Source organism: Squalius cephalus (genome assembly GCF_949319135.1).
Source record: "Squalius cephalus genome assembly, chromosome: 19".
Lineage (NCBI taxonomy): Eukaryota > Metazoa > Chordata > Actinopteri > Cypriniformes > Leuciscidae > Squalius > Squalius cephalus.
In genome coordinates this window covers 27801535-27826336 of record NC_137140.1, presented here as the reverse complement: position 1 = coordinate 27826336, position 24802 = coordinate 27801535, and the positions used below count along the sequence as shown (strand labels likewise).

The 24802-nt window shown below is 40.9% G+C and overlaps 1 protein-coding gene across 2 annotated transcripts in view; it reads left to right on the top strand.

Annotated features, from left to right (window-relative positions):
• The window catches only part of bahcc1b (BAH domain and coiled-coil containing 1b), a 100072-nt gene extending 76578 nt beyond the window's left edge, over window positions 1-23494 (top strand). The window contains exons 12-29 of one of the 2 annotated variants that reach the window (XM_079852307.1): window positions 3328-3485; window positions 4460-4596; window positions 4951-5058; window positions 11661-11784; window positions 12594-12831; window positions 12940-13131; window positions 14596-14760; window positions 14885-15120; window positions 15210-15287; window positions 16103-16250; window positions 16344-16461; window positions 16648-16723; window positions 19127-19235; window positions 19647-19763; window positions 19891-20040; window positions 20879-22089; window positions 22184-22420; window positions 22507-23494. In XM_079852307.1, the coding sequence (XP_079708433.1) occupies window positions 3328-3485; window positions 4460-4596; window positions 4951-5058; window positions 11661-11784; window positions 12594-12831; window positions 12940-13131; window positions 14596-14760; window positions 14885-15120; window positions 15210-15287; window positions 16103-16250; window positions 16344-16461; window positions 16648-16723; window positions 19127-19235; window positions 19647-19763; window positions 19891-20040; window positions 20879-22089; window positions 22184-22420; window positions 22507-22716 (3812 nt within the window). In that variant the 3' untranslated portion in view covers window positions 22717-23494. Of the gene's footprint in view, window positions 1-3327; window positions 3486-4459; window positions 4597-4950; window positions 5059-11660; window positions 11785-12593; window positions 12832-12939; window positions 13132-14595; window positions 14761-14884; window positions 15121-15209; window positions 15288-16099; window positions 16251-16343; window positions 16462-16647; window positions 16724-19126; window positions 19236-19646; window positions 19764-19890; window positions 20041-20878; window positions 22090-22183; window positions 22421-22506 lie in introns of both variants that reach the window. The other variant, XM_079852306.1, reaches the window with a different exon arrangement.
• Window positions 23495-24802: the final 1308 nt, after the last annotated feature.

Sequence of the window (24802 nt, the reverse complement as noted above, 5' to 3'; positions counted from 1 at the left end):
GCTAATTAGGCCCCATTGTTGTGAGCGCTGTTTTAAAGGCTTGTTGCTTTTCCAGGGACCGTTTAGGGTCTCCCTGCCAAAGGATGTTTTTATTTACGCCAGCATCCTCTAGCAGCTGAGAAATCCCCAACTCTCACACCGCTCAGGAAAAAAATTCTAACCGCATTTGGCGCTGTGCATCGTTTTAGCTGTTTGTGTGTGTGTGTGTGCGTTTTCTGCCCGTATTAAAACAGGAATGTAATCTGCTGTGTAATTCTTGTCTAAGCGAGCTGCACTAAAGGGACTAATAAGAGAATATGATAAAGCTCTTTGCAGTGGGGAAGAAGTCATCAATAAACACGCCCGCCTCTGAATTATTAAAGAACTGGAGGTGAGGCGGCCGCGTGGGCTGTCAGGACCCAGTCTCTCGCCAGCTAAAGATTTCATATGCGATTGGGTTTACTCTTCAGTGATTTACCGATTTGATTTCAAGCATCCTTATCTATGGCAGACGTCTCAGGTGCTCCGCTAACATTCCTTGCGGTGTTATGGGCATTGTGATGTACGGACAAATAATGTGTGATAAAATTATATAGATTTTGAGAGGTTCTTTGAAGTATTGTTGGTAGTTGTTATTGATTGGTTAGTGATATCACAGCGTTACCGCTCCCCCCACACACACACACAGATGTCTAGGCTAAATGTTCTCAGAGAGCATTATCTGTCTTTTCTCCTACCCTCTCTCATTTTCATTTCTTTTTTGGGCCTCAGCTTTTCCATCCCTCTCATACGTCTTGCTTTCATTTCATCACTCTATCCATGTGCTGTTCCATGGCTCTGGTCCCCACCGGTTTCATTACGGCAGGGCGATGGGCATCGATTTCAAAAAGACCACCACAGGGCTAAAAGTGGCACAATGATTTCAGCCAGGTGGGAAACCAAAGACCCTCCCAGACCCCCATAATCCAGTCTTCCTCATCTTGTATTTCATTCTTTTTTCCTTTCTGTTCACTTGTCTCTCTCACTTTGCGTTTCAGCTGAGAGATTTCCTTCATGCGGCTATAATTCTTTTAAAGCCTGTACAACGTGTCGTTCACATTTCTCCCTCCTCTCCCTCCCTTTTGAGGCAAATCTCACAGAATGTGTCAAGAACATGTCCATGTCATATTTCACCCCAACCAAAAATAGAAATGTATTATTTTATATATGCTATATATTTGTACATTAACATTTTCCATGATGATTAAGAGCATTTTCCAATCCAATTCTCATTACTGTAATGCTTAAATGTATTATTATTATAAATGAAGTATTTAAAGTAGTAATTTATACAGTGACGATTTAGAAAATTATGGGAAATTCAAAGTATTTGCATTTTATTTGCAAATGAAGCCTATTTTTAGAACCATTAAGATTTTTTAAAATACATTTTGACATGACCGTTAAGAACATTTTCTGCCCCAGTTCTAATTATTGTAATGCTAAGAATTGCATTATTTTATTATTACTATAAATTGTACAGCATTTATTCAGTATGTAAAGTATTAAATCCGTATAAATTAAAGAAATACTACCATGATGATTACAGTATTTTTTCAACATCATTTATAATGAGAATCAACATTGAGAATAATGGGGGGAAACATAAAATGTGACACTGAGAATCTTTGGGGAACATGTGCTTTATTGTCATGAAAAAAATCTTTCTTTGTAAACGTACTAGAAGAATCCCTTTGACTTTGTGTTAGGAGAACCTCATGTTAAAAGAAATTCAACTTTCAAAAATCTCAAGATCTCAAGACACCTGACCTAGTGATCTTTAAAATAGGCTTTCTTTTTTAATATAAAAAGCTCTTTTTTATTTTGTGGTAAATGTGATATGAAATTTCTTGTGAGATTTACAGTTTTCACCACCCTCTTCTCCTGTCCTCTCGTTTGGTTTTGATCTCCTGCTCTCTGCCCTCTGCGCGCAGGTCTGCTCGTGCACCGTGCTTTTCCCCTCGGAGGAGAAAATTGGATTCTTTCCATGTTAGTAATGAGGGGATGTTTGCGAATAAATAGATAGCTCAATAAACACTTTACTTCTTATTGCCTCTCTCCCCTCCCTCTTTCCCCCCTTGTTCAGTCTCTCTCCTCGCCGATCTCATACTGTGCCCCTGCCTTGCAGTGACGCAACAGAATAGCGAGCTGTGGATGCCCGCTAACACAGACACAGACGCTCACACATACACACTCATGCAGTCTTCGCAGTATCCCCAGGCCAGCTTTGGCTGTCATGAATATTCAAGCCTCATTGGCTGAGTGGAGACTGAGCATGTGGCCTGCCCTAATGACAGTGATAAATGTTGAGAATTCGCCCTTCTTCATCTCTCTCTCTCCCCCTCTCTCTCTCTTTCTCTCTGTAACATGGCTCCTGGCATCTAAGCCTCATGTACAGAGATAAGCTCTCTGGTTAATAGCTATCATCATTGCTCATTCAGCCTCTGAAAGCACAAAGTGCTGTCAGGAAACAGCGGCGTGCTTAGAGGCGGCTTTGTACCGTTTGAGGCTTTCCTCTTTCTCGCTCTCTCTCTCTTCCACTCTCTTTTTATTTTTGCTCCTTCACAGGTTTTTTTTTTTTCAGCTTGCCTCTACTGGGACAGACTGGATGTCTGTTTTGCTAGGTCACTTTTGAATATACATGGAGAGACAGAGGCCTCAGTTTACACATGGCATTAACATCTGTCTCAAGTGATTCCCACTAAATACACATGTAAACAGGGTTCATAACATTTGAAAAGGGTCAGAAAACGTGTGACCACATCTTGATGCATCTAAGACAACGATGAAGACTAATCGATTAAAGCCAAAAAATGAACATTCTATCATCATTTACTCACCCTCATGACATTTCTTCTTCTGTGGAACACAAAGGAAGGTATTTTGAAATTTTTATTAATTTATTTTTTGTCCAGTGGTTTGGTTACCAACATTCTTCAAAATATCTTTTGCGTTCCGCAAAAGAAAGAAAGTCATAAAAGTTTGGAATTATTAATTTTTTGTGTGAACTATACCTTTAATCATTGTGCTTTGGGTTTTGAACTTTGCCTTCAAATTAACTTCAAATTTGATCTTAATCTTGTTTAATACATCTGAACCAGCTAATCAAGGTCTTCAGGATTATTAGAAACTTCCAGGCAGGCTTGTTTGAGCAAGACTCTCCAGGAAGTTGGCCTTCCAAGAACAGGATTGGACTCCCCTGCCCTAGGCAGATGTCTTTCTGTATCTTCCTCATATCTGTCATTGTGATAGAAGATGAGATAATGTGATGTCTCCTTTAATCTCTTTATTTCTTCTCATTTTGTGCAGAAGACGACATGTTGACCTTTGACCTTCAAAGTTTGGCAACCCTAGCTGCCGCCCGGGCTTTGGAGATGGCCCCGCCCCTTCCAGCAGACTCAACCCCTCCCCTCCGCAGAATTCTCAATCTGCGCAGGAAGTGCAGGTGGACGCCACGGCCTGAACCGGTACATGTGGCTCATGTTCATTCATTTACATTTGATTGTTTGTACATTGTTTAGACTATAGACAGCAGTTGCACTCCTGTAATGAATTAAACGAAAACTTCACTAAATAATAAAAATTTGTTATTGAATGTCAACTGTAGCTCTCAAATCTTATTAGTGCTTTTGCACAGACATGTGATGCCTAATCTCGTAACGCTTGCAGTCAGGGCTGCATGATTAATTGAAATAAAACTGCCTGTGTGCAATTATCAAATCACAAAGATTGAATTAAATATTATGCGCTGCACATTTCAGAGCGATGTGCGGCACTGTGTTGCGGCGTTTTCAGTGTCTCAGAATGGCTCTGTTCACTGTAAATGCTGCTCCACATGAACTCTAACACTCTAACAAGTACTATGAATGTAACATTCACCATCTTCCCAAACTTGCAATTAAAGCATTAGCAAAAGAGAAGCTTTACGGGCTCCCTGCGATTTTCTGCCACAATTAAAGCTTGAATGATAATTATTATTATTTTATAGTCATATTGCTATATAATAGCAACATTTTTGGAAAAACTTGTGCAGCTCTGCACATAAGCACAGCAAACCTGGAGCTTTAAAAAAAAATCACATTTTAAATTGCAATTACAATTAGATTATTTCCCCAAATTGTTCAGCTCTACTTGCAATTCAAATAAGATTTAAGAATTATTAATGACTGAAATTTCAGTTTGTTTCTCACACATCTATTGTATGGTTCCAGAAACCCTGAAATATAGTGCGTGAGTCAAATGGACCAATTTTATAACATTTTTGTGGTGCTTTTTAGTCCTTTTTGGAGTGTCATCACTATATTGTTTCACTCTATGGAAAAGAGCATTGTGAACGTTATTCACAATATCTCCATTCGCTTTCTGTGGAAGAAAAACAGTCATACAGAACGTTGAAAAGCATTTTTACTGTAAACTCACTGGAGATTATTCCATTGTGTAGGTGTGTCCTGTTAAGGGTACCATGGAAACGCTCGACCGGGAGGAGCTAGCGATGCGTGTGCGGCTGGCAGAACTGCAGCGGCGCTACAAGGAAAAACAGAGGGAGCTTGCCAAGCTACAGAGAAAACATGACCACCAGTGAGTGAACCACAGACCACTTTCACAAATACACACCCTCCACATATAAATGCACCCCGCACACCTTTCAAAACCCATTTACACACATGCACGGAGAGATCGAACTCTCTTCGATCCCCCAGCACACGCTCAGTCTCTCTCCAGCTCTTTCTCTGTCCCCTCGCAACGCTCTGCTGAGACCACCCAGTGTGTGCTGAGCCCTCTTTGCATAAGCCTGAGCTGTGCTTAAGTCTTTCCTCTAGTCCACTCTCACAATTAGGATGGCTTAGTGTTTCGTTTCATTCAACATCATTAGTGTGAATTAGAGTGATTGACAGGCTGTGTGTGTGTGTGTGCGTGTTTGTGTGTTTACAGGAAAGAAGAGACCTCACGCAGTCCAGCTCGTCGAGGACCCGGAAGGCCACGCAAGCGCAAGTCCACATCGGCACCCCCTATCCCCACAGACGCCCCTAAAAAAGTCAAGTGAGTGTTTCCCTTACAACTTGTTTCTTCATGCTTGGCGTTTCCATGTATTTGTGAGGGACACATTTCTGACTTGCAAAGACTTTCCTTGCTAGAAGAAAGGATCATAAATGGGCCAGCTTGTGTTTTAATTAAATTTACTAGTACTGCAAACTATGCTGTTATGTTTTTAATCAGTCGGACTTGCGATTTTCCAGCGGCAGATGATAAAATGGGTTAAAAAAATACCCTTAGACTTAGACCACCTTACATCTTTTTCGATAATTCATTGTGTTCATCACAATATGGAAGAAACGATCTGTCGCTAATCCCGACATAGGCTTACAATCTAGTTATAATTAGCTATATTTAATTGCTATACAAAATGTATAAGTTGTATGTGTGTGTTTAGAATCGTATAATTCTGCAGAGCAGCAAATATAGTGCGATTCTTCTACAGCTCTTTTATATTAATAATGAAAATGCTCTTTCACAGTTTCCAGAGCGAGAGAGTTGAGATTAAATTAGAGCTTTACTGCGACCAGTATTAAGCCTAGCTCAGGAAACAATTCCTTACCTGCAGCCGAACGCTTCACACGCATTAATAACAGTCTAGATAGGAGATGTTTTGAAAGATTATGTTAGTGAACTCATTTTGTACGTGCGTGTGCAATCCGACTCTTTTGAGTGTGTGTATGTAAATAAGTCTAGAAGGCTCCTATCAGTTCATACAAGGCAGACTAAGTGCTTAATCAGTGCAAAGAGCCGTCATTAATCATATTTACAACTTCCATTGATTATCTACAAGTGTTGCGACACCCTTCTAACCCATGACGCGTCGGCGATATTAATTTGATAAAGCGCGGAGACCAATTGCCTGCGCAAAGTCAGGGCTTTAAGTTATCACTCTGATGGATGAGCGTTCTCTCCTGAGATACACCTCTGTTTATGCCGGGCCTTAGACGTTTTGATAAACTCGGTCAAATCAAGTTTACCCTACCTGATTAACAAAACTCCCATTTTATTACTAGCCTGGTTGATTAGCAGCGTGCTAATGAAAAGCAGGAGCAACAGCTTAATTACACATGCTATACCCAGCGCACATTTATCCGTGTCGTTAATAAAGCTCCCCTGCCAAATAAAACAAATGACAACTTCCCGCCACTAAAATCTATCCAAGTCGTAAAAAGAGTTGTTTTTTTTAGAGTCCCTTTAGAGAATGGCAGAGAAAAGTCAAGGTTTGACTTTCTCATCATGGTTTATGTCAGTTTGATGGCAGACGGCATGAATTGTTGGGGAATTGAATGGTAACATTCATTGTTGTGTTTGTCAGCATTATTGGATTTGAGGTTACGTGTTGAAATATGTGGGCTTTTTTCAGTCTTTCACTCCCCTCATGCATTTGTGTACTAAAACGTGTAACATCCTTCGGCATCTGGCCGAATCTGTTTGAGGTCAAAGGGTCATTTGACAAAGTTAAGGGTGTTGATGGTGCATCATGGGAGCATGGATTGCAGACAGATTTTAGACCAGACCACAGATAACCCTGTGTCCAAATATGCTTAGTTTCCTTTGATGGACACTTTACCATCCCATGAGGCCATGGGAGTAGGCCTTTTTTGACTTGCTTTCCAGGAAAAATATCCTTAAAAAAAAACATAAACAAAATGCTACAGATGCAACACTAGAGTTTTAGAGTTCTAATGCAGTAAGACAAAATACACTTGTATTAAGTCTTAATGTCTTATGCAGTGTTGCTTCTCAGGTAAATTTATCTTCTAGGATTTTTTTTATATTTAATTCAAATTAGACAACAATTAATCATTTTTTGCTAAATTATAAATTACAGAACATACTTTAATTGTCAGTTTGGATGTTCTTCATCAAATGCGGTACTTGGACAATACGTTAATTTGCACATTTCAGTTTACACTACCGTTTAAATGTTTGAGGTAAGTACAATATTTTCTTTTTTTAGGATTCTTTAAATTGATCAAAAGTGACAGTAAAGACATTTGTAATGTTACAAAAGTTTCTGTTTCAAATAAATGCTGTTCTTTTGAACTTTGTTCATCAAAGACTCCTGAAAAAATTGTATCACAGTTTCCACAAAAATGTTAAGCAGCACAACTGTTTTTGTCAATGTTGATAATACATTTATTGAACTCAAAATCAGCTTATTCTGAAGGATAAAGTGACACTGAAGACTGGAGTAATGGATGCTGATAATTCAGCTTTGTCATCAAAGGACTAAATCTGATTTTTAAATAGAAGTTATGATTGCACTTTATTTTACAGTATGTGCACTCAAGTGTACTTACCTAAGAAAGTACTGGTTAATATAAGGTAACTACATGGGTTAAGGTTAGGTTAAGGGGTAGGTTCAGGGTTAGTACCTAGTTATTACCCAGTTATTGTAATTACTATAATAAGTACATAGTATGTACATAGGGAATAGGACTGTAAAATAAAGTGCTATCGAAGTTATTTTAAATTACAATATTTAACAGTATTACTGTTTTTACTGCATTGATCAAATAAATGCAGCCTCGGTGAACATCAGAGACTTCTAAAAAATCTCACAGACCCCAAATGCTAGAACAGTAGTGTACGTTAGCCACAAAATGTATTTGGACACTTAAAAATGTGTAAATGTTATTGCTTTAGATAACACAATGCCAAAAGAAGATGATATTTATTTTAACGAGGAGAAAAATAGCATGTGTGCACTTTTTAAGCAAGTTTGTTGGGTTTAAATGTACAAAACGTACAGTTCAAAATGAAAACAGAACCTATTTGGCCATTTTGTGGTTGTCAGACGGTTTCCTGCATATGATAAAACAGCACAGTGCTCTTATGCTGGGATTTATGCCGATATATATTCACTTGCCAGAATGATTGAGGGTTTCAATGGTAAATAATAGCAACATTCAGCATCTTTTTTCAGAGAGAATGCTAGAATTTGATTATTGGACTGTGAAGGGGACCATGGCAGGAACACATATATACACACACACACACACACACACACACACACACACACACGACCGTTTTCTCCTGCTCTTTTCTGCTGTCTTCTCCCTCTCTCTCTCTCTCTCTCTCTCTCTCTCTCTCTCTCTCTCTCTCTCTCTCTCTCTCTCAGCTTGATGATTGTGTCTTGCTAATCAATGCCCTTCCCTGAATAGCATTACTGTGTAATCCTGACCTCTCTGAGGGGAAGGGGTTTGTAATTAGAGGACTGTGAATTCTCCTACCAGCATACTCGCTCAAGCACACACACTCTCTCAACAGCAGGAATGTGACATGGAGTTGACACAAGGACTAGAGGGGCCTTTCGGGGTCAGGAGGTCAGAAGGTCGCCTTTGGGTGGCGACAGGCAGTGGAGAGTAGGGAGGGGGGCTGTCAGCTCTGCTCTTTAATAGACGCCCATGCCACAGTCCTCATCAAACTGAAGCAACCGCACACCAAACCCTGCCTCGGACCAGGTGTCGGGTTACTAATCAGGTTTCCACGGTTACCTGGTCTCCCGGGCCTTGGGGGTTTTGGAGACTCTGTGGCATTTAAATGCAGAAGAAGCGAATCAGAGATGCACACGGCCAGAGAAAGTACCACTCTGCTGCACACCGAAGCTTTATTCTCTGTTCTGACAAAAACGGGGCCTTTATTAAGGCTCTTAATGACTTTGTAGTTGAGGATCTGTAGATAGATGTACTTGTGCCACGAGGAGGAGAAAGGGAAGTGCACTCAACACTCTCTCTACTCTGTTCAGAGCTGAACAGTTTACTCTTGGTAATGCTTTTGTGCTTTACGATTTTTCCTCCAGTTCCCCTCAGGTCTGTTGTGCTTGTTGCATCTTCTCCCGAAAAACAATAATGAATCTCCAGGTGTGATTTGAAGGGGGTGGTTTGGAATGGGGATATGGTAATATGATGTTTTTGGATGAAATTATTGGATGCAGAATTGCAGATGTGGAGAATGGGGTGTAAATGGGGATGTTCACGTCGCATGTGGTGGCAGTCGATAGAGGTTAGTGTCCATTGATCCAGCTCCGGTCGGTCGACTGACTCCCTCTGGATTGCTCTCTCTCTCTCTCTCTCTCACCCTCCCTCTCTGTTCTTTCTTTTATTTCACTACATCAGTCGTTCTCATTTGTATCCACATTGATCTTTGGCTGCTTCTCTTTCTATTTAGTGATGCTTTGGTGTTCCTCTGGCTTTTCTGATTTTGTTTAATCTTACAAAGTTCCATTTGTCTATAGTAGTACTAATGTCCATAATAAGTTTTATTTACACAAATAAGTAATATATTTATTTATATATAACTATAGATATTTAATACATTTATATAAACACTCTACAGTTCAGAATCATGAGGTCAGTGCGTTTTTAGCAATGATGCATTGATTTGATCAGAAACGACATTACAGACTTTTGCATTGTTACACAATTTCAAGTAAATGTTGTTCTTTTAAACTTTCTATTCATCAAAGAATTCTGAATTCAGTTTGAACAAAAATATTAAGCAGCACAACTGTATTCAACATTGATAATAATATGAAAGATTATGCGGCTGTTGACAATACTCGAGCTTGGTGCGCAACTTTGGTGCCTGTTATCAATTTTTATATTGCTCCAGAGAACCCAGTCTTTATTTCTAAACTTGTAATACACCCTGAGAAAGTTGGCATCTACAAATCTGAATGACTCTTCTACTGAGGTTTTTTAGAGCATGGTCTATGTTTTTTCCACCCATCTGGTCATGTATCCGTGCCTCTCTGTCTCTGCGGGTATCCTCCCTCCATCTCCAGCTAAAGCAGGGGCTCTTTGTATTGAGGATGAGGGCCGGGGTTTATGTAGTGGGGACACTGATTCTTTCTGACAGCACCGGCCTGAGTAAAGGGCAGACAGCCAGTGTTCAGACAGCTGAAAGGAAGAGTGGAAAACAACGCAGCCAGTGCTGGGCTTGTGTGGTGAAAGTGTATATGAATGTGTGTCTATGTAAGTGAATGTCTTCGTGCATGTGCGTATGTATTTTGTATCATTCCTTTCTGCCAGGTCTTCTTCTAAATGGGTAATCCTGAAAAATCACATGTATTTATTTTGTTTAGACCCTCGCATATGCATGCCAAAGTAATCTTCTTCATCTTCAGGCAGCTTTTTTATTTAGTTATGAGGTGTATGGGAAGCCAAATGCTCCAAAAGCAGGACGAAATTGCGCTATTCAGCTGAACAAATTATTCAGTATTTCATTATTCATTAATCAATTATTATTATATCAATTATTAATGACCAATTATCCACGTGAGACCCAGTGGGCAGTGCCAGATCAGTTATGCGCAGATCAATTTGGCCAGAGCTGCACTTTTAGTGGGTCGCACAAGTAAATGTTCAACCTAGTTGGGATGCTCAGTGCAAATTTGGTCCACTTTTATGCTGCTTTTTGCTCCTCATGTCTAAATTAGGAGAAGTTGCCATGAGCAGTATTTTAAAATGAGAATTTCTGCAGAATAGGGAAATGACACCTTGTGACACTTGTATAATGAAAAATTAAGGTTTTCAAACTTGCAAATATGGCTCTTAACATTATACACATCATTAAGGTGAAAATATGCTCTTAAAATTGACCATAAATTAAGGAAACACAACAACGGTGTTGCACAAAATGGATTAAACATTAAGCACAGTAAACAATGAGGTGGTAATTGATTTATACATGCCGCTGTGCATGCTGGGAAACAGTCCAGCATCCAGCACCGCAGAAATCACCAGGTCAAGTTGGTGATGTGGCACCTCGATTAACAAGAAAAATTAAAAATGTCTCCATGTCATGATTCGGGGTCGCTTTGGGATTAACTGACTATAGCTGTCGCTAGGACACAGAAGGGAGGCTGGAATTCACCAACCACATGCCGACACGGCTTCTGACACTCACCTGCCAATCATCCTGGTGACTGACGGGCCAGCTGATGTCTGTTCCGCCACCCCCCGCCCCGAGCATAGACTAAGGCAGCCTGTGGCGAGTTTGAAGTAGCTGTCTGTTTCTCAGGAGTAAAAACACTGATGCTTACACACTGCAAAACGAGAGGCCGATCGCCGCAGAGCGAGTGTATGAGTCTTATTTCAGTGTAATAGGTCTGCTAGATGGTTGGCTACACACACACACACTCACTCACTCTCGTTGCCCTCCTGAAGGCCTATGCATTGTACTGCTTTGTGCAGGAACAGATGCATTGATATGGTAATAAGACAGAGAAGGGTTTTTTTATTAATGTAATGCTGGAATTCACAGCCCTGAAACCATTGGCACAGAATGGAAAAGGAGTAAGCAGAGACGGAGAGACCGAGACGAGGGAGAGCGAGGAAAAAAAGAACAAACAAAATTATGAGTGGGAGGTTGCTTTACCAGCACTTCTCTCAGATATTTCTCGGTTTGGCGTCAGATCCCAATTTTTCAAGCGTGCAGCGGGGAACCAAGCCCCTGCCTCTCCATTCATCAAAGCCTGAAAAGAAGGTCATTAGAGAGCCACAGAGAGGGAAGGCAAGCCCTCCGCTCGCCTCTGATCTCTCCTTTTCATCCTTCGTTCTTCTCTCCCCTCATGAATACCTCTCTGTTGTGATGGACAGGTCGGCTGGAGCGGGGGCGGGGCCGGGTCTGCTTACAGTGGAGGACTTGACTGGAGGCGGAGACAGGAAGAGGAAGAAGAGGAGGATGACCAGTAGCCCTTACCACCATCTCACTAGCACACAGGTTCGTAGCTAATCGCTTCTAAACTGCTGAAAATGTCTCCTTAAAGTTTGCTGTTGTCATGATGCTGAACAGTTTTCGTTTTAGTTTGTTTTCTGTCACAAGCTTAAATACTTGTAAGAAAGGAAAGACCCATCACTATTTATCATTCAACTAAATGCAAGACAAGACCAATTCACAATAATTCACAATTATTATCTCAGCTGTCATCATTATTGGTTTGATTTTAAAGGCCAAACATTCTTGGTTGGTTGGTGTTTTTCTGTCAGACGGTTAAATACATGTAAGAAAGAAAAATTCAGCATTCAAATAAATGCAAGAAAACAAGACCAGTAAATATGGCAATCATTTCATTGTTGCGAGTAAAATTTGGAATATTCTTAGTGTAAGTAATAATTAATTTTACACTTTAAACAGTAAAGGGAATTCTTACCTTTTTTTTTGTCACCTTACACTTTTCTGTTGTCATGACACTCAACACTGTTTTCTGTCAGTTGGTTAGTGTTTTTTGTTCTCTCACACATGGTTAAATACATCAAATGATTTTCAAACTTTTACATAAGAAAAATTATTATTATAACTTTTTTTAATGCATAATGCATCAGTTTATATTTAAAAAATAACATGTAATCATATTAATAAAGATGAAGTGAAAGAGAGAAACATCAATAGTACATTGTTATGCAGAAATACAAAAAAATATATTTAGAGGAGAATCTGTTGAGGAACATCAATACAGTGCTTCCTTGCAAACATAAAAATGCAACACAAATATTGACATTGGTTTAATTATTTTCCTCTCTCTTTTTCAGATGAAGGCTCACTGTAGGCCTAGAGGCAGGCCAAGACTGCTGAGCACTAAGTTTAAGCAGAAAGCTTGCTCACAGCTGAAGCAGAAAGCCAAAGTTAAGCGTGGGTCGAGACTGGTGAACCTGTTGTGTCACAGAGAGACCAAAACACAGAGTACTATTACAGAACATCTGTCCCGAGAGCACAGTGGAAAAGAAGGACACACACAGTGTAACAAACCTGGAGAGAACAATGACACAGGTAAACATTATATATACTAGACATATGTGACACATGACTTTTAATTGCATTCATATTTAGATTACTGTTGATTATTTAGAAATTTGAAGAACATTTGCTCTATCCCAGCAGGCAGTAGGGCAGCAGTCCACCAGGGATCCGATGGGAAGCGGACTATGAGAAGAGGTGTGAGGTCAAAGGCCATCCTGAGCTCCTCACCCCTGCCAACCCGAACTCAGCAGCTGATGTGCGATACGGCTGTGACCGATAGCAAGCTAGAAGCTACCGAGAAGGGCATCTCTCCCTCCGACAGCAACACAGGTGAGTTATGGGCCGAGAGAGATGCATCCCAGCATGACGATCAGCGGACCCTCTCATTTCCCTGCTCGACTGTCATGCCGTTAAAAAAAATTAACGATGCCTCCTCAGGCATGCATTGGGCAAAACCCGAGCTGTAATGCTAGTCTGCATCATGCTGCGTTCAGAATGCCACACCTAGAGGGTAAAAAATGGTACACTTCTTCCACCGCCCCAGTTCCGCTACATGTTTTAGTCCACGCTCCCTGCAAACACACCTCTGTAAGTGAACAAAGTGGAGATGAAATCATGGCAGTAATGAACGCTAATGTGAGCCACGCCTGCGGTCGAGCTAGGCGGTGTTGTTGCCGCTCTGTTAATTGCCCTGAAAGTTATCCTTTTCACATTTCACGAGCTTGCGAGAGTGTTGACGAGCGCCTTGTAAGTGACAAGTGTGTCAGCACTGTGTTGACACCCGACACTGCTTGCCACCGTGCCATCTCCGCTCTATGCGAGACACATAGCCCACAGACGGCATCTGCCAATACATATCTGTGACACCCAAGCATGCGAGTATGACTTCGTGTGCGTACGCTACCGCTCAAAAAAATTGGGAATCATAAAGACATTTGTAGGTTTTTGTAAGAAATTCAAATTCAAAAGTCATCAAAAATACAGTACAAAATACAAAAAACAAAAACAGTGCCGAAGAAAGCTTGAGATGTAACTCTATATGAATATCTTAATAAACTGACAGCTAGAATGCATATGGTGTCAATAGCTGTTTCCATCCATGTTATGAACTTGTGAACTTATGTTATGAAATAGAAATAGAAATGGAAGCTGTAGGTATTGGGAAAACAATGTTATTTTAGTCATTTCATTAGCTTTTATTTAGTTTTAGTGTTAATAATTTTAGCACTTAACATATTTCAGTTAGTTGTGAAGGCAACATTTCTAATATATGTTTAAGTTTTTTTAATCTATTATTTATATTTTATTTCCGCTTCATTTTTTAATATTGGTTTTAGTTTTAATCAGTAACAGCTCTGTGGGGAAATCACAATGTCTCTTTTATCAAATTAAAAAAATCACTTAAAACGTTACTTCAAAATTGATTAGAAGTTTTGAAGAACAGATTTTTTTATTTATTTTTCCTAGTGATTCCAAACTTGGAATGGTAATGTTTGTGTGGCTGTAAGCAGGAGACAGATACTAGGGCAGACACGTGTGGGAAGCAAAGGTCTGGTGGTCAAACCTGTCAGTGACTAGACTTTTCTGACTGCCACAGTTCCTGTGAACGTTGACAGTTACAGTCACAGTTGGCACCCATTTCATGAACTTCATCATGCTAAATATCGAACAAATCATACAGTGAGAGGAATCGTCAGGCTGCATTCACATTCACCATGAACGATTCAGATGTCCGCTGTGAACTGTTATCCAGTCAAGATGTCAATGCATTCAATCGATCCATCATTTTCACAGAGGAGGAAGATGACGGCATCTACGACAGCGAGGAAGGGGCAGAGGGCTTCAAGAATCTATCATCTAAAGAGCAACTGTCTGGAGTCGGCCGTCCTTTACAGTGCTCCATCATGAAGCTTGAGGCCAATCAGAAAGCCAAGAGCAAAACAGAAAGACAGGGATACGGTAAATGTTACATCCTTATTTAATTAGACCGCAGGGATTGACAGATATCACCTTAGTTCACAAACACTCATCTTTCACTGTCACTCTTAAATATCTTCTTCTCTTTTTTTTGTCTTTCCTCCAGGGTCTATGAATGTGTCCGTCACTAAAGAAGAGGTGAAGAGAAGGAAGGCCCCCTGTAGGCAAGCCCTGGTCAGTGCTGACCATAACCACTCAGAACTGGAGGAGGAAAGGAGATTGACTGGCTCTAAGTGGAGAGAGGGGTCCAGGGAGAACACCTTTGACCACACTAGGCTTCTCAAGACCTTGCCTAGTCCACGAGAAATCACCACCAGGAAGAGTGCAGTGCTTTTTGGCAAGGTATCAGCTATGTTTTGTTGGAATACTTTGGTAAATTAGCTACAAACAAGGCTCTAACAGTGCTAACATATCCCGTACGGCTGTTTCAGGGGAAAAGCTGTTGGTTAGAAGCACTGTCGTCTCAGTATGATGACATAACTTGGAGCAGACGAATCAGAAACAAGCAGGTATGGAATGGTTCCTCTCAGTTTCCATGGAAATTGGATGGCTAACATGTTCGCTTCCAAAATAAAATGTATACTGGTGACCAGGGATTCAAGGAACTTTTGAGCTCATTTATAAGAGTTGTGCTGAACGTTGGTGTAATCCAGCGAGGCTGCATCGCCACATAGCGAATTAGCCCCTAGTGGCCTAGATCTGTCTGCCTTGCCCTCTTGGCGCCCATAAAAAGTCATCCCTCCAAGAAGGATTGTGCAATTCTCGTGTGGTTTGTCCTGTCAGGGGCTCTCGTAAATCTACTCACAATAAAGATAAGATGGGATCCGCCTGCTAATTCACGGGCTGAATCATGCATTGTCTAAATAAAACAGTCAATAGTTTTGAAAGGATTTACACCGTAGGTGTCAAGGCTGTCACTGTCGGCACTTTGTGAGGTCATCAGTGAGGCATGCGAGGGGACTTTGCCTGCCTAATCAGAAGGCGGGGAGAATTCCTGCTTTGCTCAAAGAGTGCGATAGAGAACAAAGACACGCATCATTCTTCACCTGGGCCTCGCCCTAGAGACACACTTGTAAAATGAAAACCGAACAGCATCACCCCAAGTGACGAAACCTCCATCACATTAATATATGACAGCTTTTTTGAGCAATGTTAAGTACCAAGGGCTGTGCACAAGATTGGACCTGTTAAGGTTCGAGAGGTTATGATATATTTGTATGGGAGTTTGAATGAATGTTGGAGCCCTGAATCACTCTCCCCGGGGCCATTAGGGGCGTGTGAGTATGTGTGTGAGACTTACATGCCGTTCCGTGACTGTTAGCAGGCTAAGGGGCGAGCAGTCAGTCGTTTGCTGGAGAGCTTTGCTGCCGATGAGGGATTCCGGATGGATGACGACAGCAGCTTCTCAGAGGGAGAGGAAGATGATGTGGAAGAGGAGGAGGAACCAGAGCCGATGGGCAGTGCATTACCGGGTAAGAAATATACAAACAGATAATGCTGTTAAACTCCTACATGTGGTGAAAGGAGAATGACCTCTCACTTTAATCTGTCTTTGTCACAACCAGCCCTGCCCAACTGCATTCTCACCAAAGAAATCCTGAAGGATGGACTGAAAGTGTTAATCTCAAAAGAGGACGAGTTACTGTACGCTGCCTATGTACATACACTGGACCTGCCTGATATGTAAGACAACAACCCTGTATTTTCAACATAAAAAATATGGATGGATAGTTAGGGATGGATGGAAGGATGAATGGAACGAATGAACGATAAATGTATAGATAGTTGGATTGAATGATAGATGTTTAGATAGATGAATAGATGCATGGATAGATGGATAATTACAGTTTCGAATTTTTGTCTCTTCAGCTATAGTGTTGTCGTCGAGGGAGAGCGTGGAAACAGGCCGAGGATCTACTCTCTGGAGCAGCTGCTTCAGGAAGCGGTGAGACCCTTTCAAAAGCTTCTTCAGGGGACTCATTCCCCCAAAGACTCTCTCCATACAGGCCTCGGACTGAACCAGCCCTTCAAGCCACCCTCACAGGCTCTCACAGACCCCTTGTTCTCCCCCAGAGCCCCATCAGCTCAAGGCTGGATCCATCCCAGCTCTGACTTTCTCTGCTAAAGCAGTTAGGAACATAGCATCTGGGGTTGTGTGTGTGAGTGTGTTCCGATAAGCAGCAACTTAGCCATGAAGCGTGTAAACTGCTATGATCTGTGTGTGAAGGACTCCAAACCAACTTTAGGCATTCTTTTGCATTTGCGGCTTTTATTGCTCATTTCTTATCTCATTGAGCACAAATTCATCAGTAAAGGAACATTTCAGCATCTGGTTGTGATAGAGGAGGGTAGACAACCCTAAGAACTCTTATATCGCTAATATAGCCTGGTTGTTGTTTTTTTAAGCAGTACTCTTAGCCTAGCTGCTCTTAATGTGGTCCAGCAGTCCACTACATTCCTGCATATACAGTTTCACATTGTGACTGTATATAGCTGTTCCTTGTTAGTTCTGCGTGGCCCCTCAGGAGGACGTACAGAATAGCATGTTTTATCCCTTTTTTATTTATTTATCTTATTTAGGAACATCTTTGGGGCTGAACTGCGGGTTGCACTTACACGCATAGTTTATCTAAGCCGACGGGGAAAAAGGGAGCTGATTACACACCGTAAACCAACAGCTCTTTGTCAGCATGCATTCATTTGAATACATTATATGCGTTACTTCTCTCATTCATCTCTCTCAGTATCATGGGCTGGAAAAAAGTGTCTCGCTGCCTAGGGACCGCCTATCGCAAACTCTACCCACCCGTCCCCAGTCTCCCTCAAAGACATATTAATGAGCATGCTCTATGCAACTCTCAAATTCTGTACAGTACACAAAACATCTGACGATATCTCTTCTTGATACAATCCACAAGCTGCAACACAAAAAGCTCTTGATTGTTCACAAAATGCTAAACAAAGAGAGGAGGTTGTCATTTGTGTCAGTGTTGGATGTGATTGCGCATAGTTGTGGGAGAGATAAAGCTGGGAGAATAGAAAGACAGAGAGAGCGAGCACTATATTCTCACTGAAGGCTAGCACAGTAAAGGCTTTGACATTGAACGCTACACTCTACTCCTACAAATTGGACTCACCCATAAGCCTGCAGCGTTGTTCCTGTGTGTATATTTGTGTATCAGCTTTACTGGAACTAGCATGGAATTAAAAAGCGAACACAGCTCAGGTTTACATAAACATAAGTCAACATGAAAGAATGCGATCCTTAATGCAAACTCAAAAAACTTTTCTGGCTCCATTTTGGTGTATAAATCCCACTCTTCACAATCCAATCAATTTTAAAATGGCTAAAATCAAGCTGAGACTTAGTTACAATGAAAAAGCTGAATATAAGAAATATATTTATATTTATATTTTAAGTGTAATTTCTCTCATCAGATTGCACCCATGTTTCCTGCACCATTTTCTCAGATGGAGTGGGTAATTTCTACACCAAACGAATTGCAAAAATAATGACTATAACAAATACAAACAGGTTGCCTACGCATTCACCTCTCTGTCATTGGTTGGATAAACAGATAGTCATGCCCCAAACGCAAGCCATTGGTTGAAACAACATTGCCATATTGGGCTAGATACATTAAAAAAAATAGCAGCATATTGATAGATATTTATATCAAGATTTAGACTATTTATACTTGTATACTTTTTTGGGGAATAAATTTACAAATGCCTTTTTTTAAAAGTCAGATTTCATGGAGACACTGCTAGCCACTAGCATGAGCCCCCGCTTCAGTGATACCTCGTCTTTCCTGGGCTGCTTTTAAGACTTCTTATCAGTTGTTTTGCTTCCAACACCATTGCCTGCATAGTGCATATCCTGGCCAAAAACTCCTCGGCTCCCCGTTTGCTGTCTGTCAAAAGGGCTGTATCTACAGCAGACTCGTTTGAACTGGTCCTAAAAGAGCCCTCAGTGCATGTGCTCTGTGTAGTGGGAGGGGAGCTGGCAGCCTCGCTATAAAGTCATCGATTTAGGCCTTTTTCACCTCTCTGCTCTTTTATTCCATTATTTCAAAGCAGACTCTCCATTCAGCGATGCTGATTTTCTCTCTTTTTATTCTCATTGAGACCAAAGAGAACAAAATCAACAAACAGCATTTCTTGAGAAAGGTATACCCATGGTTGTAATTGCCTTAAGGGAAGGCCTCAAAGATATCCATGCTTTTTGCAAAGTAGATGTCTCGTATTCTTCATGTGTGTCTTTTAACTAAATCAACTTGTTATGCTTGATAAGCTGCATGTCTGCCAGATATGTAGGTTAATTTTAAAAGTCATCCATGTGTTTCAGGTTTTAGATGTGCAGCCGGAGACAGTGGAAACTCTGACGGCTGGAACAAGAGTGTGCGCTTACTGGAGTGAACGCTCGCGCTGTTTGTATCCTGGATATGTCCGTAGAGGTGAGATCATTCTCTCTCTCTCTCACTCTCTCACTCACACACACACACAAAATTTTATACTATGCAAACTGTATATTTAATTCCCCTACACTAACCCTACCCCTAAACCTACCCATCACAGAAAACTTTCTGCTTTTTTACATTTTCAAAAAACATAATTTAGTATGATTTATAAGCTGATTTCCTGAAAGAAGACCAAAAATTTCCCCACAAGGACAAAGATTTCGGATATTGCCATCTTTGTGGGGACATTTTGTCCCCATAATGTAGGGTTTACCAGGACCACACACACAAAGTTAGAATAAATGTAAAACATTTTATCATTAGCATTGTTAATAATTTAACAATTTTTCAAACACAAATACAATCATATGCATTCTCTTTAGAGCTGTACATTTGTGTCTTCCACAGGAGGTCCAGGTGAGGAACAGAAGGAGGGCAGTGTCATGGTAGAGTTTGACGATGGAGACCGGGGATGGATTTCTCTTTCAAGCATTCGTCTGCTTCCGCCAGGCTACCAAATCCAATGTATGTTCCTGCAGATAAATACATTTCATCTCCAATACAAACAAAGAGTCTCATGTTAACAATGTTAGACAGTGTGCCAAGTTTCCGTGCTTGTCATTAAGCCTGTGGCATTGTTGATGTACTGCAGGTGCAGAGCCATCACCAGCCCACCTGGTCTCACCTAGGTGCCGCCGGAGGAAGACCTCCACTCAAGAGAAGATAACTCGGCAGGCTGATGTGTCCTCAGAGCATTCCGCTAACACAGAGCCCAGGAAGAATGTTGTTAAAGCCAAGCCAGGTGCGTGATGACAGCTGCATCATCCACATTCTCATGGCTTTCCAAATTCCACATTGATTGGATTAAAATAATTTTGGGTTACATTACATGTTTTAAAATCAATGCTTTTTGCATCAGATAAGACACCCCCGGTGTTACGTTTAACCTGCAACAAATTGGTAAAACGTGTTGTTTCAAAGAGACACATTGAGAAATATCTATCAAACAAGATTCCACTACAGGTTTTCATGATTTAGTAATTTACACATTTATCATCACAAGGTCTGACAGGGAAACTTGTTGGGTAGATGTTTCTCAATCTGTTTGTCCCTAAGGGCATGCTTCACTACCTTTCCTGGTTCTTGTTCCAGGTACTGACCCACCTACCAAATGGTTTATTTAATGTTTGTCAAGAGCTTTAAAAGTATTATCAGATGAAAAGTAGAATAATAATAAGCATTTGCCTTCATTACTTAAAATGACTCTGTGCAATTAACACACCAGCACTGATGAAATCAGGGTTCGGTTGACTAATGGAATGAAATGTGTCTAACTGAACAAATGGATGAGGGAAACTGGCGTCAAGGTTGAACTCTACTTAACTATAGAGCCTGACTTAAAGCCCTGAACTACCGGTCCAACAGCTCCAATTCAGCAGATGTTATCAATAGTACAACAAACAACATGGAGTCATAAGATGTTCCGCTGTCAGGCATATTTGTTTGTATCTGTTTTCTCTGAGGGGCTGAAGGTAGTATCGTAGCAAGTGGAGCTTGGAAAATGCAAATAAGTTAACATTGATGGCAGGGTTGTTTTCCTACATCCCCATAGCAATACCTTTGTTTATCTTCCTCAACAGGAAGGCCAAAATCTGTCAATGCATCATCAAAGAGCTGTGTGTCTGTGAATGTGACTGGAACCACTTCCCCTCTTCTTGGCTGGCCAGTTGCCACCATGTCCAGGAGGAAACCATCCATGGATTTGTTCCAGTTTAACGGGTTAACGAAGAAAGCTCTGAGAGGAAAGGAGTCAGACATGTTCCCCTTACTTAGCTCCACCATGACCACTCCAGCCAAAGGCATCTTCAGCACTTCCTTTGAGGTGGACTCCTTCAGCAGCATTGCTAATGGTTGCACTTCCTTTGGAAATCAACAGTTGGCAACAGGTCTGCCTCTTAGTCACAAGGGCGTCTCTGGTTTACGGGGTAGAAAGATAGGAGACAGGAAGGAATTTCTCGTCAAACTGGACCACGAAGGGGTAACGTCCCCCAAGACTAAGAATGGAAAAGCATTGTTGCTTCTTGGTAACCCAGAGGTACATAGAGGTGGACGACTGGAAAAGGGCTTTGGGGCCAAAGGAATAGGAGAACTGACCTCAACAATGGGCTACTCCCAGTCCGTTCTTCTAGTCAAAGATGCCAAAAGGAACAGTTGCCATATTCACAAAGGTTCATCAGACATGCGTAAGCACCCTCAGGGTCTTGGGCTTAGTGAATATGCAGATTATGGGCCAAACTGCCACAGCGACTGCCTAAGCTCCTATTCAGATATGGATGAAGATGAAGACGAGGATGAAGACGTCAGAAGGGCAGACATGCGCACCACTGGACGCTTTCTGTCTCGTCTTTCTGTTTCGTCGTCGTCCTCAGGGTCCTCCAGCGCATCTAGTTCGGGCTCGTTGTCCAGCTCTAGCATCTGCTCGTCTGACAATGACTCGTCCTACAGTTCAGATGAAGAAGAGGCATCACGGCTTCTGCTTCAGGGTTGCCTTTCTTCTCATCACACATTGCTTCAACAACAGCAGCATCCTGAACCTCCCACCGCCCCACCACGACATACTTTCGGAGCCAAAACTATAACTATCCCTAATTCAAAGGCTGCAGTCAATAGTAGTACAGGAAAACCTCCAAGGAGAAAGGATATTGCCAACAACTCTTCCTCTGTAGTACAGTCCAAATCTTCCAAAGACTTCCCTAAAAAACAGAAGTTACCATCTTCAGAGGGTCCACCAAACTCATCCTCGTTCATGCCAGGACGGCAGCTGTGGAGGTGGTCTGGGAACCCAACTCAGGTAATTTCCCGTTCTGATGTTTCTGTTTTAATCCCAATCCAAAATGGTTTTAGTTGGGGAAAATGTCCCTTAAACTTTACTTTCTTGTCATCAGAGACGGGGTTTGAAAGGAAAAGCCCGAAAGCTCTTCTACAAGGCCATCGTTCGGGGAAAAGACACCGTCCGAGTTGGAGACTGTGCGGTTTTCCTCTCTGCTGGTCGACCCCACCTCCCCTTCATTGGTCGCATTGAAAGTCTATGGGAATCTTGGTCCAGCAACATGGTAGTCAAAGTAAAGTGGTTCTACCACCCTGAGGAGACCAAGCTTGGAAAAAGGCACCGGGATGGAAAGGTACAGTAGTGACCAGAAGTCTTGTTTGGTTTTGATTGACTTAAGGTAGACTTTGCAGACCTAAAACTTTTCCTCTCTCTTCACAGCATGCCCTTTACCAAAGTTCCCATGAGGATGAAAATGACGTCCAAACCATCTCCCATAAGTGCCAGGTGGTAAGCAGAGCTGAATATGAGCGCCTGAGTCATATCAGGAAACCAAACAGCAACAGTCAAGATCTATACTACCTGGCTGGAACTTACGACCCCACCAGTGGCCAGCTGGTGACGGCAGAGGGAGAGTCCATCATCTGCTAACGTTTGAAAATGGCTGAATGCACTACTGAAATCGTGAGATACAAGAAATGGCTGACAATCAGGCCAGTCTTATTCAAGATACAAAACTAGGATGATGTGAAAAAGTGAGTTTAACCCACAGCCATGGGTTTCTGCAGCCACTTTTATCTCCACTCTTAGAGTAACAGTATATTATCAAATGGATTGTGGGGAGGACAAATCGTGGTGATCACTCTATGAAGGCTCCACAGACATGGAATATTTTTGTATCTATTAATGAAAAAGACACTGGATTTTTTCAGAGTAGGATATTTAGACTGACAGACATGGATCGGAGGTGAAAAACACTGACTGAAATTTTGGATTTGCGGAAAGTTCTTTTGGAAAGCTCTTCACTGGTTAATCAAGTCAAACTGATGTCACCAGGACTTTTAAATATCCCAGCAGGACCAAATACACTGTTACTTTGAGCTGTGGTATGATCTGTTTGTTTGTGTTTGCGTGAGAGGAGGTGTGAATGAGAGGGTAATTTTTTTGCTTTATGCAAATATGTGAACAGCCATGTGTGTATGTAGAGATCAGCCACAAAAAAAAAAAAAAAAAAACAAATACAAAAAAACAGGAATGGGTGTTGACCTGGAGATTAGAGGCCTAACTGGTGTTCTAAATTGAATGATGCTCTCACATGTGTACAGTCTAATAACCTCTTTTGACAATACCAGGGATTTTTTATTGTTCTTTTCTCATTCTTTTTGGCGCTAATGATTATGTCAATATATTAAGAAGTCCGTTTATGAGCAAACAAAAAACACAGACAAAAACAAAAGGAATGATTTTTCCAGTCAAGCCATACACTTCTGTACCTCTTGCTTATCTTCTCATTCAGGTGTATAGTTGTACAATTGATTTATTTGATGTGTGTAAATATATAAATATATAAATATATATTAAAAACAACAAATGTAAATATAATATAAATGAAGAGAGAGCTCTATTCCTCTTTATTGCTCTTGATTGTGTTATTTTTTTAAACGAAATATGTTTGTTTTGGGGACAGGCATGATTTTAGGCGACCTTAGTTACTGAATAATATCTTCACTGTTGTATAGGAGGGAACGGAGGGTTGGGAGACATTCTGCTCATGGAGCAAACAGTCGAAACGATGCAGTCCAGTCAGAGGAAACAGGCTGTCTGTGTACACTTCATTACTATCTTTCATCTTTCTTTTGGTGTTTGATTTTGGCTTTGAAAGAATTGTTTGTTTCTATTGCATTTCATTGTCTTTGTGTGATCTAATTGGTAACAATTTAAGCAAAAAGTCAAAAGTGCCAGGTCCATATAGCATATTTGGAGGGTTTTTTTACTGTCCGGAAATTCATTTTAAATGCTGACTGAAGGAATCTGGCCTCCAAAATGACAAACCAAAGTATGTCCTTGGAACTACTATACTTCCAACTGCAATAAATATGTAGACTGAATCATAAACAAGGGGCACTTGCAATGATTTTGCCTGATGTACTTTAGATGACTGACAACTAATCCAAATGCTTTTGTGTTTGAAAACAGCTGAAATGTTCTTACAATGTTTCAGCAAAGTTGTAGCAAAGTGTTGGCCAAGGAATTTTTTTTTTCCTTTTTTTTTTTGTCTCTAAGGAATGGGTATAGACATGCAAACAAAGCGTGAACAGACGCTTCCAGCACTTGAAGCCTCCTGCTGTCCTATGTCACGTGATCATGAAGGACAATCATAACCTGTAAGTGATGGCAGTTTAAAACAGATCTAATCTAAAATATTTCCTCTTGTCACTTTTTTTCTTCCTGCTTTGCCAAAAATCGTTCTGTTTGTTTTTTCCATTGTCAATGTTGTACTCTTATTTGTTTAATATGCAAGCCTGTACAGATTGTTCCGTGTTGGAATTGTGAAAAAGGTGACAGATATGCCTTTCAATCCTAAAGGATGACTTACTTTTTTAACGACATTGTTGCTGTTACACTGCAGAAGCTAAAGCTTTAAGAAATCTGATGTGAAAATTAATGTAATGTCACTTTCTGGGTCTATAAAAAATTAGAAGAAAAAAAAAAGAAAATGATATTTTTGTAAACAAAC